The sequence below is a fragment of the Selaginella moellendorffii genome, unplaced genomic scaffold (genome assembly GCF_000143415.4).
Source record: "Selaginella moellendorffii unplaced genomic scaffold, v1.0 SELMOscaffold_37, whole genome shotgun sequence".
Lineage (NCBI taxonomy): Eukaryota > Viridiplantae > Streptophyta > Lycopodiopsida > Selaginellales > Selaginellaceae > Selaginella > Selaginella moellendorffii.
In genome coordinates, this window is record NW_003314298.1 from 1,559,080 (window position 1) to 1,578,215 (window position 19,136).

Below are 19,136 nucleotides of genomic sequence, written 5' to 3' on the forward strand. Positions count from 1 at the left end.
GGACTGTCGTCTCCTCATCAGCCATGAGCACAGCGTGGACAAAACTGCGGAAGAAACATGGCAAATCACGATCTACTTAGATTTATATGATATTTTCTATGGCTAACACCTTAAACTTAAGGGTGGCAGCATAAGTTTTTCTGAGACTTATAAAGCTACTATCCAGAACTTTCTCGAAGGGTACGTGGTGCTAGTGGCATCAATCTCTTTTTCAGTTTTGTCAAGGTGACAGAGAACTATACAGTCTTAATATAAGTAGGTAACATACTGAGATTTTCTCCTGGTCGACTGATCTAGTATTTACTTTCTATGACTATAGAATAATAGACAAATCCATATGGATGACTGCTTCGGCTCCAAACTGCAAATGACAGAGAGATATGGCAATTTGCGAGGCCAAACCAAATGACATGGAACATGAGCAAACTGGACTGTCACGACATTTGCTCAAGAAAGATGGAAGATTACATTAATAGAAAAAAGTATAGACATGGTTGTACATCTTACAATAGGCACTTTGAGAAAATATGTGCACCTCGGATTTTCATGGATAACTTGATGGCAGTATGCAGACCAGAAATTGAACCCATTGCGACTGACTGTGTTTAAGCGGGAGATATTATTCGAATATAAAGAGCATGTGGTATAAACCACAAGAGGTGGATGATTCCGAGCTGGAAAAACTTGTGAAGTACAATCGATTTAAGAAATTCATTGATAACAATTTTAAACACAGTCACTACTGATACTAAAATTATTCATGCTAAAAGCATGCCACTAGAAATGAGTCATGGCTTAAACCATATTCCACCTACACCATTGAATAAAAAGAAGAAAACGTATGCACAAAATGGAAGGAAGTCATATTGGCCAATGAGACTTCCTGAAGACTGGGCTTGGTGTGGTACAAGCCTCTTTGGAATGGCTCTTGTAAGTTGTACCATGAATTTTTATAAATTTGTATATTATATAAAATTCAATGTGACTAAAGTTAACCATACTTAAAAGCAGAGAATATGCAATCTACTTACAGAACTTTAGGACTGGATAAGGCTGCTAACAACCCTAGATTTAATGAGGGATATAAAAGGTTGCAAAGGCTTGATTTTATGATCTTTGCATGAAACTCATCCAGTTTAAAACAGAATTTATATGAAGCCATTGAAACACTGATCCAGACTAAACCCATAATGTATAAAAAGACTTCTTATATCTTAATAAAGCACATAAGAAAACATTCAAATAGTTAGCTGTTGCTTGCTTTTATGTAGATTTGAGGTTATACTATCTGAATGTCATGCCATAGTAATTCATCTGGAAAGGGACATTAAAACGTGGTATGGGATAAGCAATCTGAAGTGGCCACCCTTGAGCCGCCCTACTCCACTACTCAAAAGTTATTAGTTTAAAAAAAATTTAAAAATATGCTAAGAATATTAATTAGTTTTTATAAATAAATAATAATAACTTAGCATTTACTTGACCACATTTTAATATGTTTCATAAATATACATTTATCTAAAAATATATAAACTTAAATATATTAATACTATGAAGCAATATAATTGATTTGTTCAATGCAGATATTGCAAAATGTTATAAAGTATACAAATATATAAAGAAATATAATTTTAACAAAGTGATGGATTAGTTGATTGATTTTGTCTAGGAAAACCTCCCTACCAATAAAACCAGAATTTATATTAGAAATATTGCTAATGATAAATGGAAATGTAAGATATGAAGGAAGAAACCATAAAGCAAGCTTACTATAGAGAAAATCAAATATATAAGCAAATAACTTATAACTACTATGCATGTCAGGCTTGAAAATAAATTTAGAAACAACTAGTAGATATTCCTATAGGCTTCTCCTGCTCACCTGTATAGTGAAAATTACATTTATTCTCTTACAAATATAGTATTGTTATAAAACTTGCAACAACTTAATCTAGATATGCTAAAACAATTCTTTGACACATCTAAATACACAAATGATCTTATTCTTATAAATGGACCACAAGCAAGAAAAATTATACTTAGAGATACATCTTTATATATATATAACTCTATCCTTTAGACTTTCTGGAGATTAAAGAAAAAACCATTGGTCAAAAACTTATGATAATGTATGCCATGACAGAAGGAACTTTCAAGTATGACAAAAGAAAAAAGCTGCTTTTCAAATTTGCAAACTATTTTCATAGAGCTTCTAATGGGCCTATTCTTGTCACTTTTAGCTCTTAAATCACCATAGAATCAATACAAGAAATTATTCAATATTTTGCAACTAACAGCTTCAATAAAAAGTGACTTACCTATTATATTATGAAAACACTTATGAAAAATTTATTTCAAGGAGAAAAATGTGATATTAATAAAATCATCACACACTTAGAAAGAGGTAGTCCTACCACAATAAACTATACTTTAAGCTAATATATAAGAATAACAAGAAAAACAAACACTATATAGTAATATTTGGTGAGTGGTAGCACCTGCTATAGTCAGTGCTATTGCACTACCACAGGAGAGTGATAGGCTTCCCATGTGAAATATATGGGCACCAAAGTTCTTGTAAAGAATAATGCTCTTGTAAAGAATAAATATAATAATAATTTATTATTATGATAATAAATAATAATTATAAATATTCTAAAGTATCACTACAAATAAACAATTTTTAGGGTTCATGCTAAAATGTGGGGCAATGGCATCTTCACAGGCAGAACTCTCATAATCCAACCCACATTCTTTCATATCTCAATCCCTTGCTTGCATATGGCTGTTTGTGATGCAAGTGCTTGTTAAGATTCCATGACTCTATCCAAAGGATGACCCATAATAAACAGCAACCAACTTCCTGTAGATTTGGTTCGTTGACAACAATATTTTTTCAAATGATGCTAGGTAATATACCATGACACTTCAGAATGACAAAAGCATAACTGTGTAATATTGGGATACAATGGAAGGATAGGTGGCTGGGGACAAGCTATTGTGGTTTCAATGATGTATTGAGTTCTTTTGCAGACAATCTAAATGGTCCTTTGAATAGAATATAAAGTAAAAGCTATCTTAATCAAACTTTAGAAAAAGGAAAACAAAATGTAAATTTATAAGTTGGTTAGAAGCTCCAAATGTTCCACCAAACTTAGGTTTTATCATCTTTTTGGGGAGAAGATATGGAAAAGAAGTTATTACCTGAGGGTAAGATTTTAGTAACAATGTATCTTATTTATGCATAATACTTTTGAAGTGTCTTCATCTAAATGAAAGCATATCAGGGTCTAAGAGAATTGTTTTTTATTTATCAATTTATGTTTTTAGAATTAGACTTCTAGCTTCTAGTTTTATATTAAATCTCAATTTATTTATTCTGAAATTATCATCACAATAACCTCGAAAATTTTCAGCGTGATAACTAAATCCTTATCACCAGATCTGGTGAATTGAAGATGTGCTCAAAATAAGTAAAATAATAATTATATTAAATAAGTTATAATTGTCATAAAAATTGGATTAGTGGTGCAGGTTTGCCAAACTTAATGGGTTTCATAAAGCCTAAAGCTAAAAATTAATATGTAGATGAAGTTTAAAAGTCAAATTAATATTTAGTTATCTAAATGATGATATGTTATTCAATCCTCTTATATAAAAACCACCATCCTAGAAACTAAAAATTCATAGTACAATAGAAAAAAATCATCTTGTGCTTATAGCTTTTCAGTTTTTACTAATTTCATTTATGGTCTCACTTGGAATAGATTAATTAATTTACATTTCTAACTAAAGATTTTAATTCAAATTTCTAGACACTAGTTGATCTAGGCTAGGATTCATAAAAACAAACTTCTGATGCATGCGAAATCAATTAGAGAAATAGTTATACAAATTAAATATTCCTCAATGCATTCACATTTAATAATGAAATATTAAGGCATCTATTTGCAAAGCTTACTGAAGTTATGTACATATACAACTTAAATTAAGGAATTTGAACAATAAATACCAAATTTCATCACACTCTCAAATTGTAGATGACAAAATCATACAAAAAGTGCTTCAAGGGAATCAACACACAAAAAAAAAAAATTAAACTAGTAAATGTAATGCAAATGCTACTAAAAACAGAAAATATTTGATGTTTTTATTGTTACTATAAAATTTTAGACAAATAACAAATCCTATCAAACCAAAATAAAAATCAAAAGTTTGGTTTAAAGTTTGGTTTCTCTTTTGGTTTGCTAGGATGTGTTATTTGTCTATATTCTTTCTTTCTTTCTTTCTTTCTTTCTATATATATATATATATTGTATCGATAATAATAGTAATAGCAGTTGATGAATTCTAATTTCTATTTTCTTGGATTTCCAATGATAAAGCTCCCTAGTTTGATGATCTTTCTCTTGGCAATGGTTTATACTTGCAGTGCACCCCCACCTGCTCCACAGCAAGGGTTGTTTAGGTATTTGCTTGGATATGACTTGCTCACTGTAGAGCAAGTGAGAGAACTCATGGCCGAAATTATCCAACGTGTACGGGACCTGCGTCTGCACCAGGTGAGAGTAGGGCAGCCCATCACATGGGTTGCTACGCTTGCAGGAAATGTGCGGGTGTGGGTGGAGGTCCGGGTGACAAACCAGATATGGCGTGAAGATCCCGCGGGTGGAATATGCTCGGTTCCGTCAAACCGGCTTGTGTACCCATTTGATGACATGCTAACCAGTGTTTTCGACATGTCTCGATCTGTTTTGGATCAACTGTATGATCGGCAACGCTGGTATGGCATTGTGGAAGTTGTGCTCAATGCATTTGGGATAGAGTATCGTGTTGAAAGGCATAGGGATAGAGACACAACTTTAGAAATTGATCGGGGTGTGAAGCTCTTTAAGGGGTTTGTCTAGACACTAGGGGTAAAAGATCCTCCACACTCCTCTTGTTCTTGATCTTATGGTTTTTAAAAATATAGATAAGTTTGCTTCCTTTTAACATCCAAAAGTTTCCTCTTGAGTCCACTCCATTATCTTGTTCTAGAGGCCATGGTGTTGATTCAAGCCTCCAAATCCTTAGGTGTGTAATGACAAATCTCCTCTTTATATTGCCACACAGCTTATCAAATAGTAACACTTCTTTGTGGTTTGCTTACGTGATTAATTTCTAGTTAAAGGCGGAGAAAACTAAATAAGATCTTAATGTCCAAACCGAGTGGATATATTTAAAATATGCTTGGATATTTTAGTATATTCTAGTACTTATTCATTTAGATTAATTTTGTATTTATAATTTATAAACATGTTTATAATTTATAAACTTTCAAAAGACTTCCTTCTTATTAATCTTAAATTTATAAATTATAAATAAGTTTATAAACTTACATTTGATTAATTTGATTAATAAATAATAATAACACTACTATTAAGCAAACCAAACGTTGCTGAATGCAACGAACAGCAAATTATTTGAATATTATATCTCTAATTCTCTATTTATAGTCTTAAATTATTTAAATAAAAATATATTAATATATTAAACTTACAACAAACCATGATTCCTGTTCTGCAAAGCAGTACAATTACTTAATGTTTCAATTTGATGAGATGATATTAGTTGTACCCTGGGATACTTTTATTTGCTATTTTATATGGTGAGTTTGGAACACAATTTTCTTTTTAAACTTTTGAATTTATTTTCATGTTGCTAATTTATGTCCTAAATTGCAACACTATATAACATAACAAAGGATTTATATTATTTAATAGTATATAATGCTGCTATTAATTTTAAAATACAAAAAATTCTTATGTGTTATGCTTGATAGTGTTGGTAGCAATGAAAAACCTTTCATATTCTCTATAAGAAAAAACTGTATTCGTATCTTTGTTTGATGCCAACCATCCCGATTGCTCAACTCGTCTTTGCACCAATTAACGCCATTGTTTTGGTTTTATATACTTCACAGCAGGGGCCTGTCGTGCACACTAATCTCTCCTAGCCGGGAAAACAAGAGGGGAAGGTACCCCAAGAGATGTATAGGTATTTCAAAGAATCAAGGCTCTTGGTCCGCACCCCCATCAGCCTCACAAATCTCAGTTTAGAGGGAGGGAGGAGCAGAAAATATAAAGTTTCTCGAGTGCTGGTCGCCACTTCGCCTTGGTTGTGCGCTTCAAAGAGAAACTGAAACGACATCAACACGGAGCGCAAGCCAATACGTTCATCATGTCATGGCTTCTGGCTCAGGCCCTGTTCCAATCCAAGGAACATTGAGGCATTACTCTTGCGTAATCTTTTGGTTGATATCACTTCCGAAAGATGAAAGCTTGTTTTTGGGATCAGTGGTTGATCCTCTCTTCATGCTGCTGGAAGAGTCACGAATGACAAAGGTAGAGAAAAATGGATCTCATGCCTAAAGCTCTCCAGAAAAATTTCCTTTTGCTGGCATTTAGAAAGCCGACGAGGGCGGTTTGTTCAGAAATTTGGAAAAGACACGATCTGCATTGAAACTGTTCTCGCATCATCCTTCTTTTGGCAAAAAAACTCGATGCTATCTGTGACTCGCGAGGTGATCCATCAAGTGTTTGATCTGCTTCCAATGTTGTTCTACTTTTCTACTTGGTTTTTTTATTCCAACCATTTATTCCATCGGATTGCTTGGAGAATGCGTGAAAAGCGAGCCTTGGCTGCAGCGGCTTTGCAACCATTTTTCGTGAGTAAAAGCTCCTCGTTCGAAATCTGTTTTGCTAAGAGCATTGCTCTTTTGTGTTTTAATCTGCCGATTTGGAAGCTTCTAGCAAATCGAAGAATATATGCCTCTGGGAGTGTGGTCCAATCACAGCCATCTTTTTAGGCATTTGTTTCATACAGCTCGATTATTCCACTTTTTTCTATTGTTGCGCTCTCAAAGCAGCATCAAACCGAGCGGTGGCTAGCGCAGGAACTTCGAAGATCACAAGCTTTTCCGCGAGGCCGCGCTATCGAAGGATTCGTGAAAGAAAGATTTATGTAAGATGGTACCATTGTAGCTTTTCTCTTAGCCTTGGCTATGGCGGAAACGAAGAAGACGAAGAAATCAACAATGGTGGCCGTGGCAACGGGTCTCTCGCTGCTCTTGGATGCCAAGAGCCATGGAGAAACAGCGCGCGCATTGGTCGTCGAGACTGGGGCTGCATTGGATCTCTCCGTGACGATCCGGCGAAACCACCGGCGATTCAAGGTGAAGATCACGCTCGAAGGAGCTAGGAAATTCTTGGGTTCCAGCAGCAGCAGCAGCAATCGCTGGAAGGTCATAGGAATCCTCACCCTGGACTGAGAAATCCACGAATTCACGATGCTCCATCGCTTCCCCTGTTTCTAGGTCAGAATATCCCTTTAGGGCTCCAACGTTCATAGCCAAATATCCAGTCGAATATACCACATTCAAGCCGAGCAGCAGCCAATTGGCAGCGCGCCGCGGTGGGGAATATGCCATCACATGGAAAGCGTTGGATGCCCAAAGATGCCCAAATACTCTCTCTGTGGATGGATGAATGAGGTGGGTGTAGTATCCTGACACGTAGTTAATGAGCGCGTATGATAAGGCTTTGGAGCTTTTTTTTCACCTGGGCTAAAGTAGAAATCCTGCTATTTTTATCTTTTACTGCGTGTTCGTTTGGTAAAGTCTACAGGGTGTAGGAGGTGAGAAGTAGCAGCAGTGTGGTGAGTGATTTGTGCGTTGCTTGAATCATGCTGAGTGGTAGCAGTGGAAGCACTGAAAATGGAAGTGGAAGACGAGGAACAAGAGCTATGGTGGGAGGAGGGATTTAGTTGAGCATAACTTCTAGAACCGAGAAAGGAAAAAGAAGGAAAAAACAATGACTTACCTCCAGTCCAAATGCCAGTGCCACCAGCGAAGAACTCCAAGTAAGTAGCCGAGCAGGGGAGTCGCGTTCCTTCGTCCTGCCTGCTAGGAAGGAGATCGATCGATCGATCGAGAAGAAGAGTACAAAGAGAAGAAGAAGAGATCACACCATCACTGCTGCTGGTGGTGTTGCTGCTGCTACCGGGAAGAACCATCTCTCCTCTTGAATCCCCTTCTTGCTTCTCGTCCTCCAAACTCATTGATTGTACCGAGAGCCTTTAAAGTCCCCTGCTTTGCTCGTCTCTGGAGTTCTTCGAGGATGGGCGATGCGAATCCTCACACTGCTGCCGCTGCTGCTGCTGCTACTGCCACTGCTGCTACAAATGAGAATGCAGTCGACGACGTCCACAAGATATCTCGCCTCTCCTCTGTCGTCCCCAATGGAGTGATCATCAAAGCTTCCCAGGTCGCCATGGACTCGCCTTACAAGTCCCCCCGCCTCCGGACTTACGAGATCGAGGTCCGGAACCTTTACTACAAGATCATCAAGCGGACCGACCGGAGCGGCTGCTTCCCTGGAGCTCGGTTCTTCCAACGCCACCATCACCACCACCACCACCACCGTCGCCACCACCACCACCAGGCCAGGTACATTCTTAGGAACGTTAGCTGCGTAGCTAGGCCCGGAGAGATTCTAGCAGTAGCAGGACCCAGTGGAGCCGGCAAATCCACATTGCTCGAGGTTCTCGCCGGGAGAATTCATCCAAGTCACGGACCATCTTCGTCCGTGAGCACCGTCAGCCCCAAGAACAGCAGCATTCTCGTCAACAACCAGCCGATCGACTTCGAGCACTTCCGGCGCGTCTCCGGCTACGTCATGCAGCACGACGCGTTGTTTCCACTGCTCACGGTCCACGAGACGCTGCTCTTCAGTGCTCAACTCCGGCTGCCTTCGTCGCTCCCCAAGGCCGAGAAGGCGGCCCGAGTTGAAGCTCTCATGGGAGAGCTCGGGCTCCTCCACGTAGCCGGCTCGCGGATCGGCAGCGAGAACGTCCGGGGCGTGTCGGGTGGCGAGCGGCGGCGAGTTTCCATCGGAGTTGACGTGATCCACGACCCGGCTGTTCTTCTCCTGGACGAGCCAACATCCGGACTGGACAGTGCTGGAGCGCTCCAAGTTATCGGGATGCTCAACAACATGGCGGAGTCGCACGGCCGGACGATAATTCTCAGCATCCACCAGCCTGGTTTCCGGATCCTCCAGCTGATCCACAACATCCTGCTGCTAGCGAACGGAGCCGTCATCCACCATGGTTCTATCGGCCTGCTCGCGACCAGGCTCCAGGAGGCCGGTCACCGGATCCCCCAGCAAGTGAACGTTCTCGAGTATGCCATCGACACCATCGACCTGTTCGAAGCCGAGAAGAGTGGCATTATCGGAAGCACAACTCTGGGAACGACGAGGAGTAAAGTTGGCCTCCAAGGATCGCTCCAGGACCTGTTCCTTATGTCCGGCCAGCTGAATGGAGATCATGATCCTGCTGCCGCTGCTAGTGCTGCTGCTGCTGCTGCCGCCGCTGCTGGCGATGGTGGTGACGTCGAAATGGCGCTGGACGAAGTCACCTCCGAGGTGTCCGACGTAAACTCTCCAGGGCCCGAGGAGATGCACCTCGACTACGCGAACTCTCGGTTCCAGGAGATCATGGTTCTGTCCAACCGCTTCAGCAAGAACATCATCCGGACGAGGCAGCTCTTCGCGGCACGGACGCTCCAGGCTGCGGTGGCCGGTCTCGGGCTTGGCTCGATCTTCTTGCGACTGTCCCACAACAAGGGAGGAATCCAGGAACGCTACGGCTTCTTCGCGTTCACTCTTACGTTCCTGCTGTCGTCGACCACCGAGGCTCTTCCGCTCTACCTCCAGGAGAAGCAGATCCTTATGAGAGAGACGTCCCGAGGCGCGTATCGAGTCTCCTCGTACGTGATCTCCAACACTCTCGTCTTCCTCCCGTTCCTGCTCGTCTGCTCCTTGCTCTACTCGGCTCCAACGTACTGGCTGGTCGGACTGAACCCGTGCATCTCGTCCTATCTCTTCTTCGTGCTCGTTGTGTGGCTCATTGTCGTCATGGCCAACTCCTTCGTCGCCTTCTTCAGCGCTCTCGTCCCGAACTTCATCATGGGCTACTCCCTCATCTCCGGCAGCATCGGGGCCTTCTTCCTCTTCTCTGGATACTTCATCGCCAAGGACAGCATCCCGGAGTACTGGATCTTCATGCACTACATCTCGCTGTTCAAGTACCCTCTAGATGCGCTGCTCATCAATGAATACTCGTCGCCACCAAACAAGTCGAGCTGCTACGGAGAGGTGGTGGCTGGAAAGTGCACGCTCTCGGGTCGCGACGTGCTCGTCCAGGCTGCTCTCGAGAACGACAGCAAGTGGCTCGACGTTGGTGTCATGATCGGCTTCGCGATTGCGTACCGCTGCCTGTGCTGCCTCGTGCTGGGGCTCAAGACGAGGCAGAAGAAACAGTAGCTTAACGCATTCCTTGTGCTTTCGAGTTCTAGTGCTTTTCGCTGCGATCGATTGTCAGCCTGCCAACTTAGAAAGCAATTCTTGCTGGATACCTCTTTACAACTGTAGTCCATGTGTTGCGACGACTAAATACGCCTTGGAAGTAAGAGAGGATCGGGCTTAAGAAGTTCTGCAGAGTTCGAGTTCCTTCCAAGCTTCCATTGAAAAGTTATTCCAGCCCGTCTTCAAGCATGAGACAAGGACCACAAAGACGAAGTAAACCACAGCGACATCGCAAACGCAGAGACGATTACGTCGGTAACATCACGCTTCGTCCTCGAGCGAAAGGGACTCTGCAACAGGAAGAAAAACACTTCAATAGGCTCCATGAATGAACAAAGAACTATAAAGCGTCAAGCCAATCTTCCTGTTGAGCTTGGATGAGTTTGGATGTTCCAAGCGATCAAAGGTGGAACCATGAGAACACAAAAATAGGAAACATAATTGCTAACCAGTTTTTCATGTTTTTCGTGTGATTGATATCGCCATTCAAAACCTTCAAGAAATCCATAGTAGCAGTGCGAACCGTGTAAGCGATGCTGGACTTCTCATAAGTGATCTCCACTTCCAGGAGCATCGATCCCTTCTTCCAAAACTTGATCGCCATCCCAAAGTCTACTGGATCAAACCGAGTAAGTCGAGCTGCTATGGTGGCTGGGAGAAATGCACGCTCTCGAGTCGTGATGCTGCTCGTGCTCGACGTTGGTGTTTTGATCGCTGCCGCTCCAGAGAAATGGGAGCTAGAGTTGCTGTATTTTCGCTTGTCACAAAGGATCTGGCAGGACTTTCTTAAGCAAAATCTCTTAGAAAACTTCATGAGACCAGGTTGAGCGGGATGGACACTGCTACGGTTGAAGCAAATCGAACGTAGCATAGTAACTCACTCTATCACGCTTGAGCAAGCTCAAGAGGCAAACATAAGCGCATCTTTCGTTTATAAGTTTTGAGAAGTGTACATCGCTCTTCAAGATATGAACACTACAAAAAACGAAAGAAACATCCTTAGAACAACAAAAGCCTTGTAAAGAAGGAGCCAAACCTCAAAGGCTCAAGCGTCTTCGTAGGCTTGACTGCTACAAAGGTACCGCTGACTTCAAAGAGGATGCCGCTTCCTTGATCTGCTCGATCGTCAACACCCCGAAGATGGAATCGTCCAGAACAGCTTTCACTGCAGCTCCAGCAACGTCTTCAACGCTAACGGGAGCGCTGAGAAGCACATCCGAGCCAGGGATGGACTTGAGAGGACTGATAAAATTCTCAGCCGAGGTGAGGAACTTATCCAAAGGCTTGCCGATGATGTCGAGCGGAACGTCGACTCCATTTATCCGTCTCTTGCCGTAAATGAAACCAGGCCGAAGAACAGTGCCTGCCAGAATCATCAAGGCACTTGCGATGAGAAACTTATGAAACGTTTACCCGAGCCTGGAAACTTGGACAAGACCTCCGCTTCCGCCTTCCTCTTCCCAGTGAAGTATCCAAGCGAATTCAACACGAAGAACGGAAGATTGTAATCGTGAACCGAAACGTAGACGAACTTCGGTATGCCTGAGAGCTTAGAAATCTCAAAAACTAAAACCACAGCATGCCTCGGATCACTTACCAGCTTTGCATGCTTCACCAACGGCGACTATGTTAGCTTCTCCGTTGATCTTCTCCATTTCTTCGTTCGTCCCGAAGCCTCCTATCGTGGATATCACCGCAGTTGCACCTTTGAGCAGAGAATTCCAGTCCGCGTAGAACACGTTTCCTACAGAGAAACTTTCTCGTAAGATAGCGAAACATCTAGCAGTTCTCCTATGGAAAAACATCCTTAGAGAAACATCTCATAGCAGTAGAACATTACCTGAGACCCAGAGAACTTGATCCACCCATGGGTCTGGGTATGAAGGTTTTCCAGACCTGGAAAAAAGGAAAGGAAGAAAGATCACCACCAAAACGAGCATAGAAATTTCTTTCGGTCCAGCACTAACCGGCTAAGGCTCGTTACATCGATTCCTTGCGCAATCGCGGCCTTACACACGGATGATCCCACAAAACCACTGCCTCCAAGGACCACCACCTGCGAAGAACAACGAAGATCAGCATTCTAGTAAAAAATTTCACTCCGACAGAAAAACGCAAACCTTCTCTGTGCGGACCTTAGCGACCACATCGATCGGTTCCGAGTACTTGCTTCCCGACGCGTAAGAACACCTCGATCGCATCCTCCTGGAATCTAGAACACGATCAAAATGCGAGAGGAACGCCCAGCCAAAACCAAAACCTGCGAGAAATCGTCGTCGTGAGCACCGCATTTTTGCGAATCCGCCATTCCGCCGCGAGATGGGAGCTCCTGCCGCCGAGCCGCGATGGAATCTCGTACGCGCACAGCGGCCTGGAGGACGCGGGCGCTGGAACCCTAGAACACAAATCCATAGCGTTTTGGGGGAGAAGATACTCCCCCTTCCAAGTACAAATTTTTAAAGTCATTCCAGGCTTCCACTTTTCTACTTCTTCTTCTCTGGCCTTTGTTTGTGCCTCGTCAATCTCGCAAGTTCGGCTCTACTGTCGATTCGATCCGGCTGCTGTTTCAATCGCTTCGATTCCACCGCAGTCGTTTCCAGCTCTCTCTTTTTTGGAGTGATCGAAGGATGATCCTCTTCGGAGCTGTGCGCTAACTTTCTTACGCGGAGCTGGAGGTACAGGCCTTTCCTCCATTGCGTAACAGACTTTTGCTCGAAGCCGCCAGAATCCTGTCAAGAAAACGTAATTTTGAGTCGCGAAACCGAGAAACGGAGAGATACCTGTCCAGCTTCGCCAGATAGCAGCTCGAATGCTCTGTTTGCGAGAAGTTTGGATTCAAACACAACGTGCATCTGGCCTTTCTTGCCTTCCACTTTCTATCATCGACAAAACTCGCATTGGAAACCATACTCTCGAGAAAAGCTTCAAAGGCTTACCTCGATTGTACAGGGAATGGTACCCGCCACTATTCTTCTGAGCTCGTCAGGTATCAGTCGGTGCGACATCTTGTGGATGAGAAGTCGACATGGATCCGAGCTTGGGAAATTTATCTGTAATCACGAGTCAGAATAAATCTCTTCAGCTCGCGAACGTACTTTAACGTCGATGGTCCCATGTTCCAGTTGGTGCAGAATAAGCTTCATAGGAACGATTGCATCGTCGATACACTTGTGAGTGCCAGTTTCCCGGAAATCGTAACCCAGCATGGCCTTCAAAACAAGTAAAGTCAGCTCTGATTTCGCAACAATGATATACCTTGCAGAGATTTTGCAAACTAATCATAGCCGAGCCCTTGAGCCTGAAAAGCATGGACGTGTCAATGACTCTCCTATGATCAAGTTTTAGAGCTGAAAGTAGCAAACATGAGCCCTTGTTGAAGTTACTGCAAATAAAAAAAATACCTTTTAGATCATAAAATACGCTATGACCAACCAAAATAGTTCCAGGTTCTAGAAGCTTAGCCACCTCTTTCTGATAAATAGAGATGGCAGTAGTAACGCTATGGTGTGTAAGCAAATTACCTGAATGTCCTCTTGAGTGCATGTTGCTTGTGCTATATCTTTTTTCTCCAATCCATGAATGTGAGTTATGTAGTCAATGACTTTCTTACTTGGCTTTACCAATGTATCAAGCACTGTCTAAAGCCTTCCAACTTAGTGTCTTGAAATGGAGAAAAAACCAGCAAAGCGCACCTTATTGTTTCGATCCACAATGCACACTTGCACGACTTGCTGCTCATAGCCTTCGCACATAACCATCTCACAGTCGAGAGAAAGTAGCCTTTCAGGATTGCTAGCATCCGAAGACGATCCCCTCTTTGTGCATTTCCATCCCTGCGAGAAGAAAACTGAGAAACGTTTCGCGGGTGTTGAAAGAAATACCGGGAGAAAGGATGGAAAGTGGTATGACGTGAAGAAGAGAGGATGTTCATATGTCCGATCCACCAAGCACTGTTCTGGCAAGAGATGGAAAGATTTATCAAAGGAAGAGCTTTGATTCATTAAGTACCTGCTCGGGAGTTTTCGACCAAGGATCACTAGCCTCTACTAGCTTAATGATCGCTAGCCGCTTCCTCCAGCGCTTCAAACGCTTCACCATCTACGGAGAAAGCTCGTCAATGGCACAGAATCTAAGAAGACAAAAATCCTACCTCATTGTCAAATGTTCGCACAAACTCAGCCAAAACCTGCCATTTGTGCCGCTCAGGATCGCTCACCGCGCGGGAAAGACCTCTGGCCGCCAGGAAATCCGTCCATTCCCCCTTCGATCCACAGATTTTGAGCTGATGCGCGCTCTTCACGATCAAAACGAGGTTCTGCGACACAAGAAACCTCAAAAATGCGATCAAGAAGAGAATCCACCCTATACATCGCTGTCGTCCTCCGTGAAGGAGAGCGAATCGTCCATAGTCGCCAAAAACCCTAAAACAAGATGTTTCAATCGACGGCTGCAATTCAACCAATTCAATCCAATGCCAACGGCCCACATGAGTTTGATCCGACGACCCAAATTCAAAGAGAGTAGCCCTAATCCTAGAGATCGTCCCAACTGAATTCAGCTGATCTCCCCCCATTGGTGTATCGGCTTTGACGCGCGTAAGTGTCGGGCTGCGCGGCGTCGGGGCCATTTTGCCACCGCTGGTACTGATGCGCGTAGCCACACCACGCATCCCATCGATCTCTCTGCCGTCTATGCGTTCGATCGTAGCGATGATTCTCAGAGCTTGGATTGTTGGTCGCTCCGCGATTTCTCAGCTTTCTCAAATCTTCATCGGCATCGTAGCGTGCTCTCTGCGAGAGACCAACCATCGTTACCTTAACCGTCAAGAACTACAAAGAGAAGAACGATGAAATGGATGAAAACTTTACCTTGGCGGGATCTGAAAGGATGGCATAGGCCTCTCCAATCAGCTTGAACAAGCGCTCAGCGTCATTTCGAATTTCTTCGCCCACGTCCTTTCCATCCTCGCCTCCATCAGTGCGCACAACAAATTGTCCTGCCTGTGAAACGATACAACGTTATCCGCGGCTCGTCAAGCATGGTAACTCACCTTATCAGGATGATGCCGCAAGGCCAGCTTTCTATACGCCTTCTTTACCTCAGCCGCCGTGCAAGAAGATTCTAATCCCCTGCAAAACCGTTTGCTCGGTTAGTGAATGAAAGCTTCTTTGCGTCTAAGTGAATGAAAAAGCCACTTACAGAATCAAATAGTGATCGACTGGGTGACTCTTCTTCAAATCTTCCTCGGCACTTGCGAGTCGCTCGCGCGCTTGCTTAAATTCTTGGTGAGAACTCTCCGTTTCTAAAAGAGAAATCAGCCTCCGCAAGTCGCTACACGCCTGGCCATAGTCCCGAATCAAAGTATGCAGCGTTACTCGCCTTGATATAGCCTGCATCAGCACAAGCTCATTAAAATGGAAAGGAAGCTTCACATGACGAACCTTCACGTATTTTGGATCCAAGGCTACTGCACGGCTAGAGTCCGCAATTGCATCAGCAATGTGACCCAACGCTTGAGAAGCAGCAGCGCGATTACAAAATAGAACCGCATTGAAAGGTCGAGCCTCGCTGTTACAGGCCAAAGCAGCTGTATAGTGTTCAACAGCCTCAGTGTGTCTTCCTGCTTGGAATGCTTCGTTCCCAGCCGTCTGAGGAGGAGAAAAGATTATAAAAGACGAAATCTCGAAAACTACAAAATCTTGCCTACCTTATACTGTAAGAGCTGCTGGACAAGGCCAATAAACTGTGACAGCGTCTCTAAATCCGCCTCTTGTATGTGACTTATTCTGAAATAGAAGGCCCATTAGAACTTTTCTGAAAGGAAAAGAAATTGCATACCTTTCATCTCCAGAAAGCGCTAAAAAATCTCCGAGTTTCTGTAAGCACTCAAGCGATTCTTTCAGCCGTCCTACGTAAAACAAAGCCTTGGAAGTTGCCCAAGAACGCCAGATTTTAGGCGACGACCCAGGCCGGAATCCACGAACAATTTGAGACTGTTGGGATTGAGTCCAGTTGCGCTCCGCTGACACTAGAGTTTGCTCGCACAATTGGATGACGTTGCTGTACATCCGAAGCTGCAATTGTTGCAAACGCTTATTCGGCTGAACGGAGAGAAAGAAGAACAAAAAGTACTTACACCCAGATGTGAACGAGCTTTCAATTCAAGAAAAATCTCGGAGTATGGACAGATGAGAAGCGCCTCGTTCAAAATTCTCAATGTGGCCGTATGGTCGTTGGCTGCCAACAATTCCCATGCCCGTTGAAAGTACTCGTCCGTTTGCTACGCAAGAAAAAACGCATCAGAGAGCTTTCCAGTAACATCCATAATAAAGCTTACTTGAGTTTTCCTAAGACCCTCCAACGCCTCCAGCGCAATTTTCGAGTCACCACCATCAGAATCTCTTGCACGGTTTAGACAATCTTGGAAAAACGCAAGCGCGGCCTCCGGTTCTCCCAGAGAAAGATGGCAACTGCGTTGTACTGGAGTTAGAAAAACAAAGAAAGGGACACAAGCAAACGAACCTGCCGGCACGTATCCTAACGCGAAGAAAATTGGGATCCACGGCGATTGCTCGCAAGCAATCTCCTAACGCCTCCCTCATCCTACCGACGACCATTCGCGTTGCAGCTCGGTTGCTGTAGCACAGCATTGAGGAGCGAATGCAACTCTGCGACGTCTCGCTCGGAAGAACGCTATTGATGCCAAGCGAGTAATATTCCTCAGCTTTTGGAAAGTCCCCGCTCGCGTAAGCTTCATTTCCCCTGTGCAGACACTCCAGTAAGATACTGCACACTAGAACTTTCAAAGTAAAACGTACCTTAGTCTCCATTTCTCGCAAGCTTGTTCAACTGCAGCACGGTTGGCAGGAGTAGCAGCAGACGGCATTGTGGAATCCGCGTTCTGTCCAGCCGCCTGTTTCCAGCCATCACTTTCAATCTTAGCGGTGTCAAGATCCATGCCATGAACTTCAGGCCTTGACGTTGATCGAGTCACACCACCTTTGCTTCTGAAACCAGCAGGCTTGGGTGTTCGGCGAGGTCGTCTTCTAGCTGGAGCCGTAGGCGAGCTTGCTGTGAAAGCAAAAGTCTTGGGGACATTGGTTTCTTTCGACTCATCCGACTGGTTTCCAAGAGTGAGATCAGCAGCCGCATTGCTCAAGCTATCCACCTCCTCCGACGAGTAAAACTGGAACTGAGAATTCCATGCTTGATCATGTTCCTCAGCTTCACTGTTGTTCCCTGTCATTTGTGGTGACAGGCGAGATCCAGTGTCAGGACATGGCGAAAAATCCATAGGCGAGCCTTGCTCATCTGTAGCGGATGTGCTTGAGGAACGAACTCCCCTGGAACGGCTAGAAAGCTTTCGAACTCCCTTCTTTCTCCTGATGCTGGGGGTTACTCCTCCGGAAGATCCAAAGACAAAAGTCGCGTCCGAAGTCAGAGGTTTGCTTTCGTCAACTTTTGGATGGGACTGAGCCTGTGCCGAACTAGCGCCGAAGACGAACGAAGGTGGAGGGTTTGAGCTTGGAACCGAGTCGCCAGACCCCTTTTCTCCCATTTTCAAGGCAGTGAGGTCCGCTACTAAAGAATGGGCGTCCTTTGCCGAGTCTCCACGCTCAGGAACCACTGGAACTGCGTTTCGCATGGACGTGAAAACGAAAGTGCTGGACGACGGGATCTCTTGACCAGCATCCTCTTCCCGCGCTTCAACTCTCTGGCTACCATGACCCTGTGCCGAGCTTCCATCCTTGTCCAACTCGTTTTCTAGCTTGGAATCCACCACTGCAGACTCCTCAACTGTGATTGATGGTTCCCCCGTTTGAAAGTTAGCAGCGTCGGGACTAGCAGCACGAGAATCGAAAGTAAAAGCTTGATATGGTCTTTCGATCCCCTCGCCGCGAGCAACACCTTTACCTTTGGCTGGATGAGTGCTCTTGCGCAGCTTTGAGAACCGAGGGCGAGGATTTCCAGTTTGGTGATGAGAAGTCGGTATACCAACAGTGAATGTTGTCGGCTTGGAAGGTTCCTTATCTTCTCGAGCTGGAGAGAACTGCTGTTGATCCATGGATGGAAAGCTCGGAGAAGGAAAACTTGGAGGAACTGGAGAGAATTGCTGCTGATCCACTGGAAAAGTTGGAGGAGATGCTGAATCAATGTGTAGTTCGTGAAGCATAGACTCCAGACTCTCTCTGGGTTTCTCACCGTGATTCGCGATTCCGGAGCCAGCAGAGACGCAATCGTCATTGCGATCACCACTTCCAGGACTGCTGCCAGTGCTCCCGGCGTTAGCAATCGATCCGAAAACAAATACCTCGGGACGATCCTTCGACGTCTCCGAGTCGAGGGTCTCCACCGGAGGCGGTGGAACACTGACTTGAGACGGAAACCCAAAATCGAAGGGAGACGCCGCCGCTACCTTGTGTAACAAGCCAGCATTCTTCCAGAACGAGCTACCGCTCCTCCCCCAGATCGAAGACGATGGATTGCCATTGTAGAACGAGCCTGGCTGCTGGACGATCCCTCCTCCTCCTCCCTCGCGCGATTCACTCTCCCGGCTCTGGCTCCGCGACTCCAGCAAGATCGACATGAAAGGAATCCCTCGATGCGCCTAGTCGATCGGCATCACCTAGCTGCGATGCGATCAAAAATGGGGAGAGGAGACTGAGCTGCGACGAGCCCTAAATTCACCACAAACCCTAAAAATGCCATGGCTTTTTACCCTTGCCACAT

General features: G+C 44.2%; 4 protein-coding genes across 7 annotated transcripts; 1 reads left to right on the top strand and 3 right to left on the bottom strand.

Moving 5' to 3' along the window:
* The first annotated feature begins 7,680 nt into the window (after positions 1 to 7,680).
* LOC9653625 (ABC transporter G family member 10) lies at positions 7,681 to 10,530 on the top strand. The gene is made up of 2 exons (XM_024683362.1): positions 7,681 to 9,244; positions 9,389 to 10,530. The coding sequence occupies exons 1-2, from the start codon at positions 8,157 to 8,159 to the stop codon at positions 10,362 to 10,364; spliced, it is 2,064 nt and encodes a 687-aa protein (XP_024539130.1). The 5' UTR covers positions 7,681 to 8,156; the 3' UTR covers positions 10,365 to 10,530.
* A 780-nt stretch (positions 10,531 to 11,310) lies between these two features.
* On the bottom strand, positions 11,311 to 12,858 carry LOC9653626 (uncharacterized protein At1g32220, chloroplastic). 2 transcript variants are annotated; one of them, XM_002978564.2, is made up of 8 exons: positions 12,667 to 12,858; positions 12,542 to 12,611; positions 12,374 to 12,462; positions 12,247 to 12,302; positions 12,004 to 12,150; positions 11,820 to 11,948; positions 11,443 to 11,769; positions 11,311 to 11,381 (listed from the first exon to the last, which is right to left on the bottom strand). In XM_002978564.2, the coding sequence occupies exons 1-7, from the start codon at positions 12,816 to 12,818 to the stop codon at positions 11,477 to 11,479; spliced, it is 936 nt and encodes a 311-aa protein (XP_002978610.2). In that variant the 5' UTR covers positions 12,819 to 12,858; the 3' UTR covers positions 11,311 to 11,381; positions 11,443 to 11,476. The 2 variants fall into 2 exon arrangements, with proteins under 2 accessions (XP_002978610.2, XP_024539129.1); XM_024683361.1 differs by having other exon boundaries at positions 12,527 to 12,611; positions 12,667 to 12,857.
* Positions 12,818 to 14,909, bottom strand: LOC112349263 (putative small RNA degrading nuclease 4). Its single transcript, XM_024683360.1, has 12 exons — positions 14,775 to 14,909; positions 14,557 to 14,721; positions 14,415 to 14,504; positions 14,288 to 14,356; positions 14,099 to 14,239; positions 13,928 to 14,044; positions 13,808 to 13,877; positions 13,662 to 13,753; positions 13,502 to 13,615; positions 13,343 to 13,456; positions 13,187 to 13,282; positions 12,818 to 13,135 (listed from the first exon to the last, which is right to left on the bottom strand). Exons 1-12 carry the CDS (start codon positions 14,892 to 14,894, stop codon positions 12,890 to 12,892), a joined length of 1,434 nt encoding a protein of 477 aa, XP_024539128.1. The 5' UTR covers positions 14,895 to 14,909; the 3' UTR covers positions 12,818 to 12,889.
* LOC9653764 lies at positions 14,849 to 19,088 on the bottom strand. Of its 3 annotated transcripts, none has more exons than XM_024683359.1 (12): positions 18,609 to 19,088; positions 17,225 to 18,530; positions 16,929 to 17,168; positions 16,744 to 16,876; positions 16,543 to 16,686; positions 16,245 to 16,480; positions 16,114 to 16,192; positions 15,848 to 16,054; positions 15,606 to 15,796; positions 15,457 to 15,535; positions 15,275 to 15,406; positions 14,849 to 15,196 (listed from the first exon to the last, which is right to left on the bottom strand). In XM_024683359.1, the coding sequence occupies exons 1-12, from the start codon at positions 18,991 to 18,993 to the stop codon at positions 14,939 to 14,941; spliced, it is 3,390 nt and encodes a 1,129-aa protein (XP_024539127.1). In that variant the 5' UTR covers positions 18,994 to 19,088; the 3' UTR covers positions 14,849 to 14,938. The 3 variants fall into 3 exon arrangements, with proteins under 3 accessions (XP_024539127.1, XP_024539126.1, XP_024539125.1); XM_024683358.1 differs by having other exon boundaries at positions 17,225 to 18,551; XM_024683357.1 differs by having other exon boundaries at positions 17,225 to 19,088.
* Between the last annotated feature and the right edge of the window lie 48 nt (positions 19,089 to 19,136).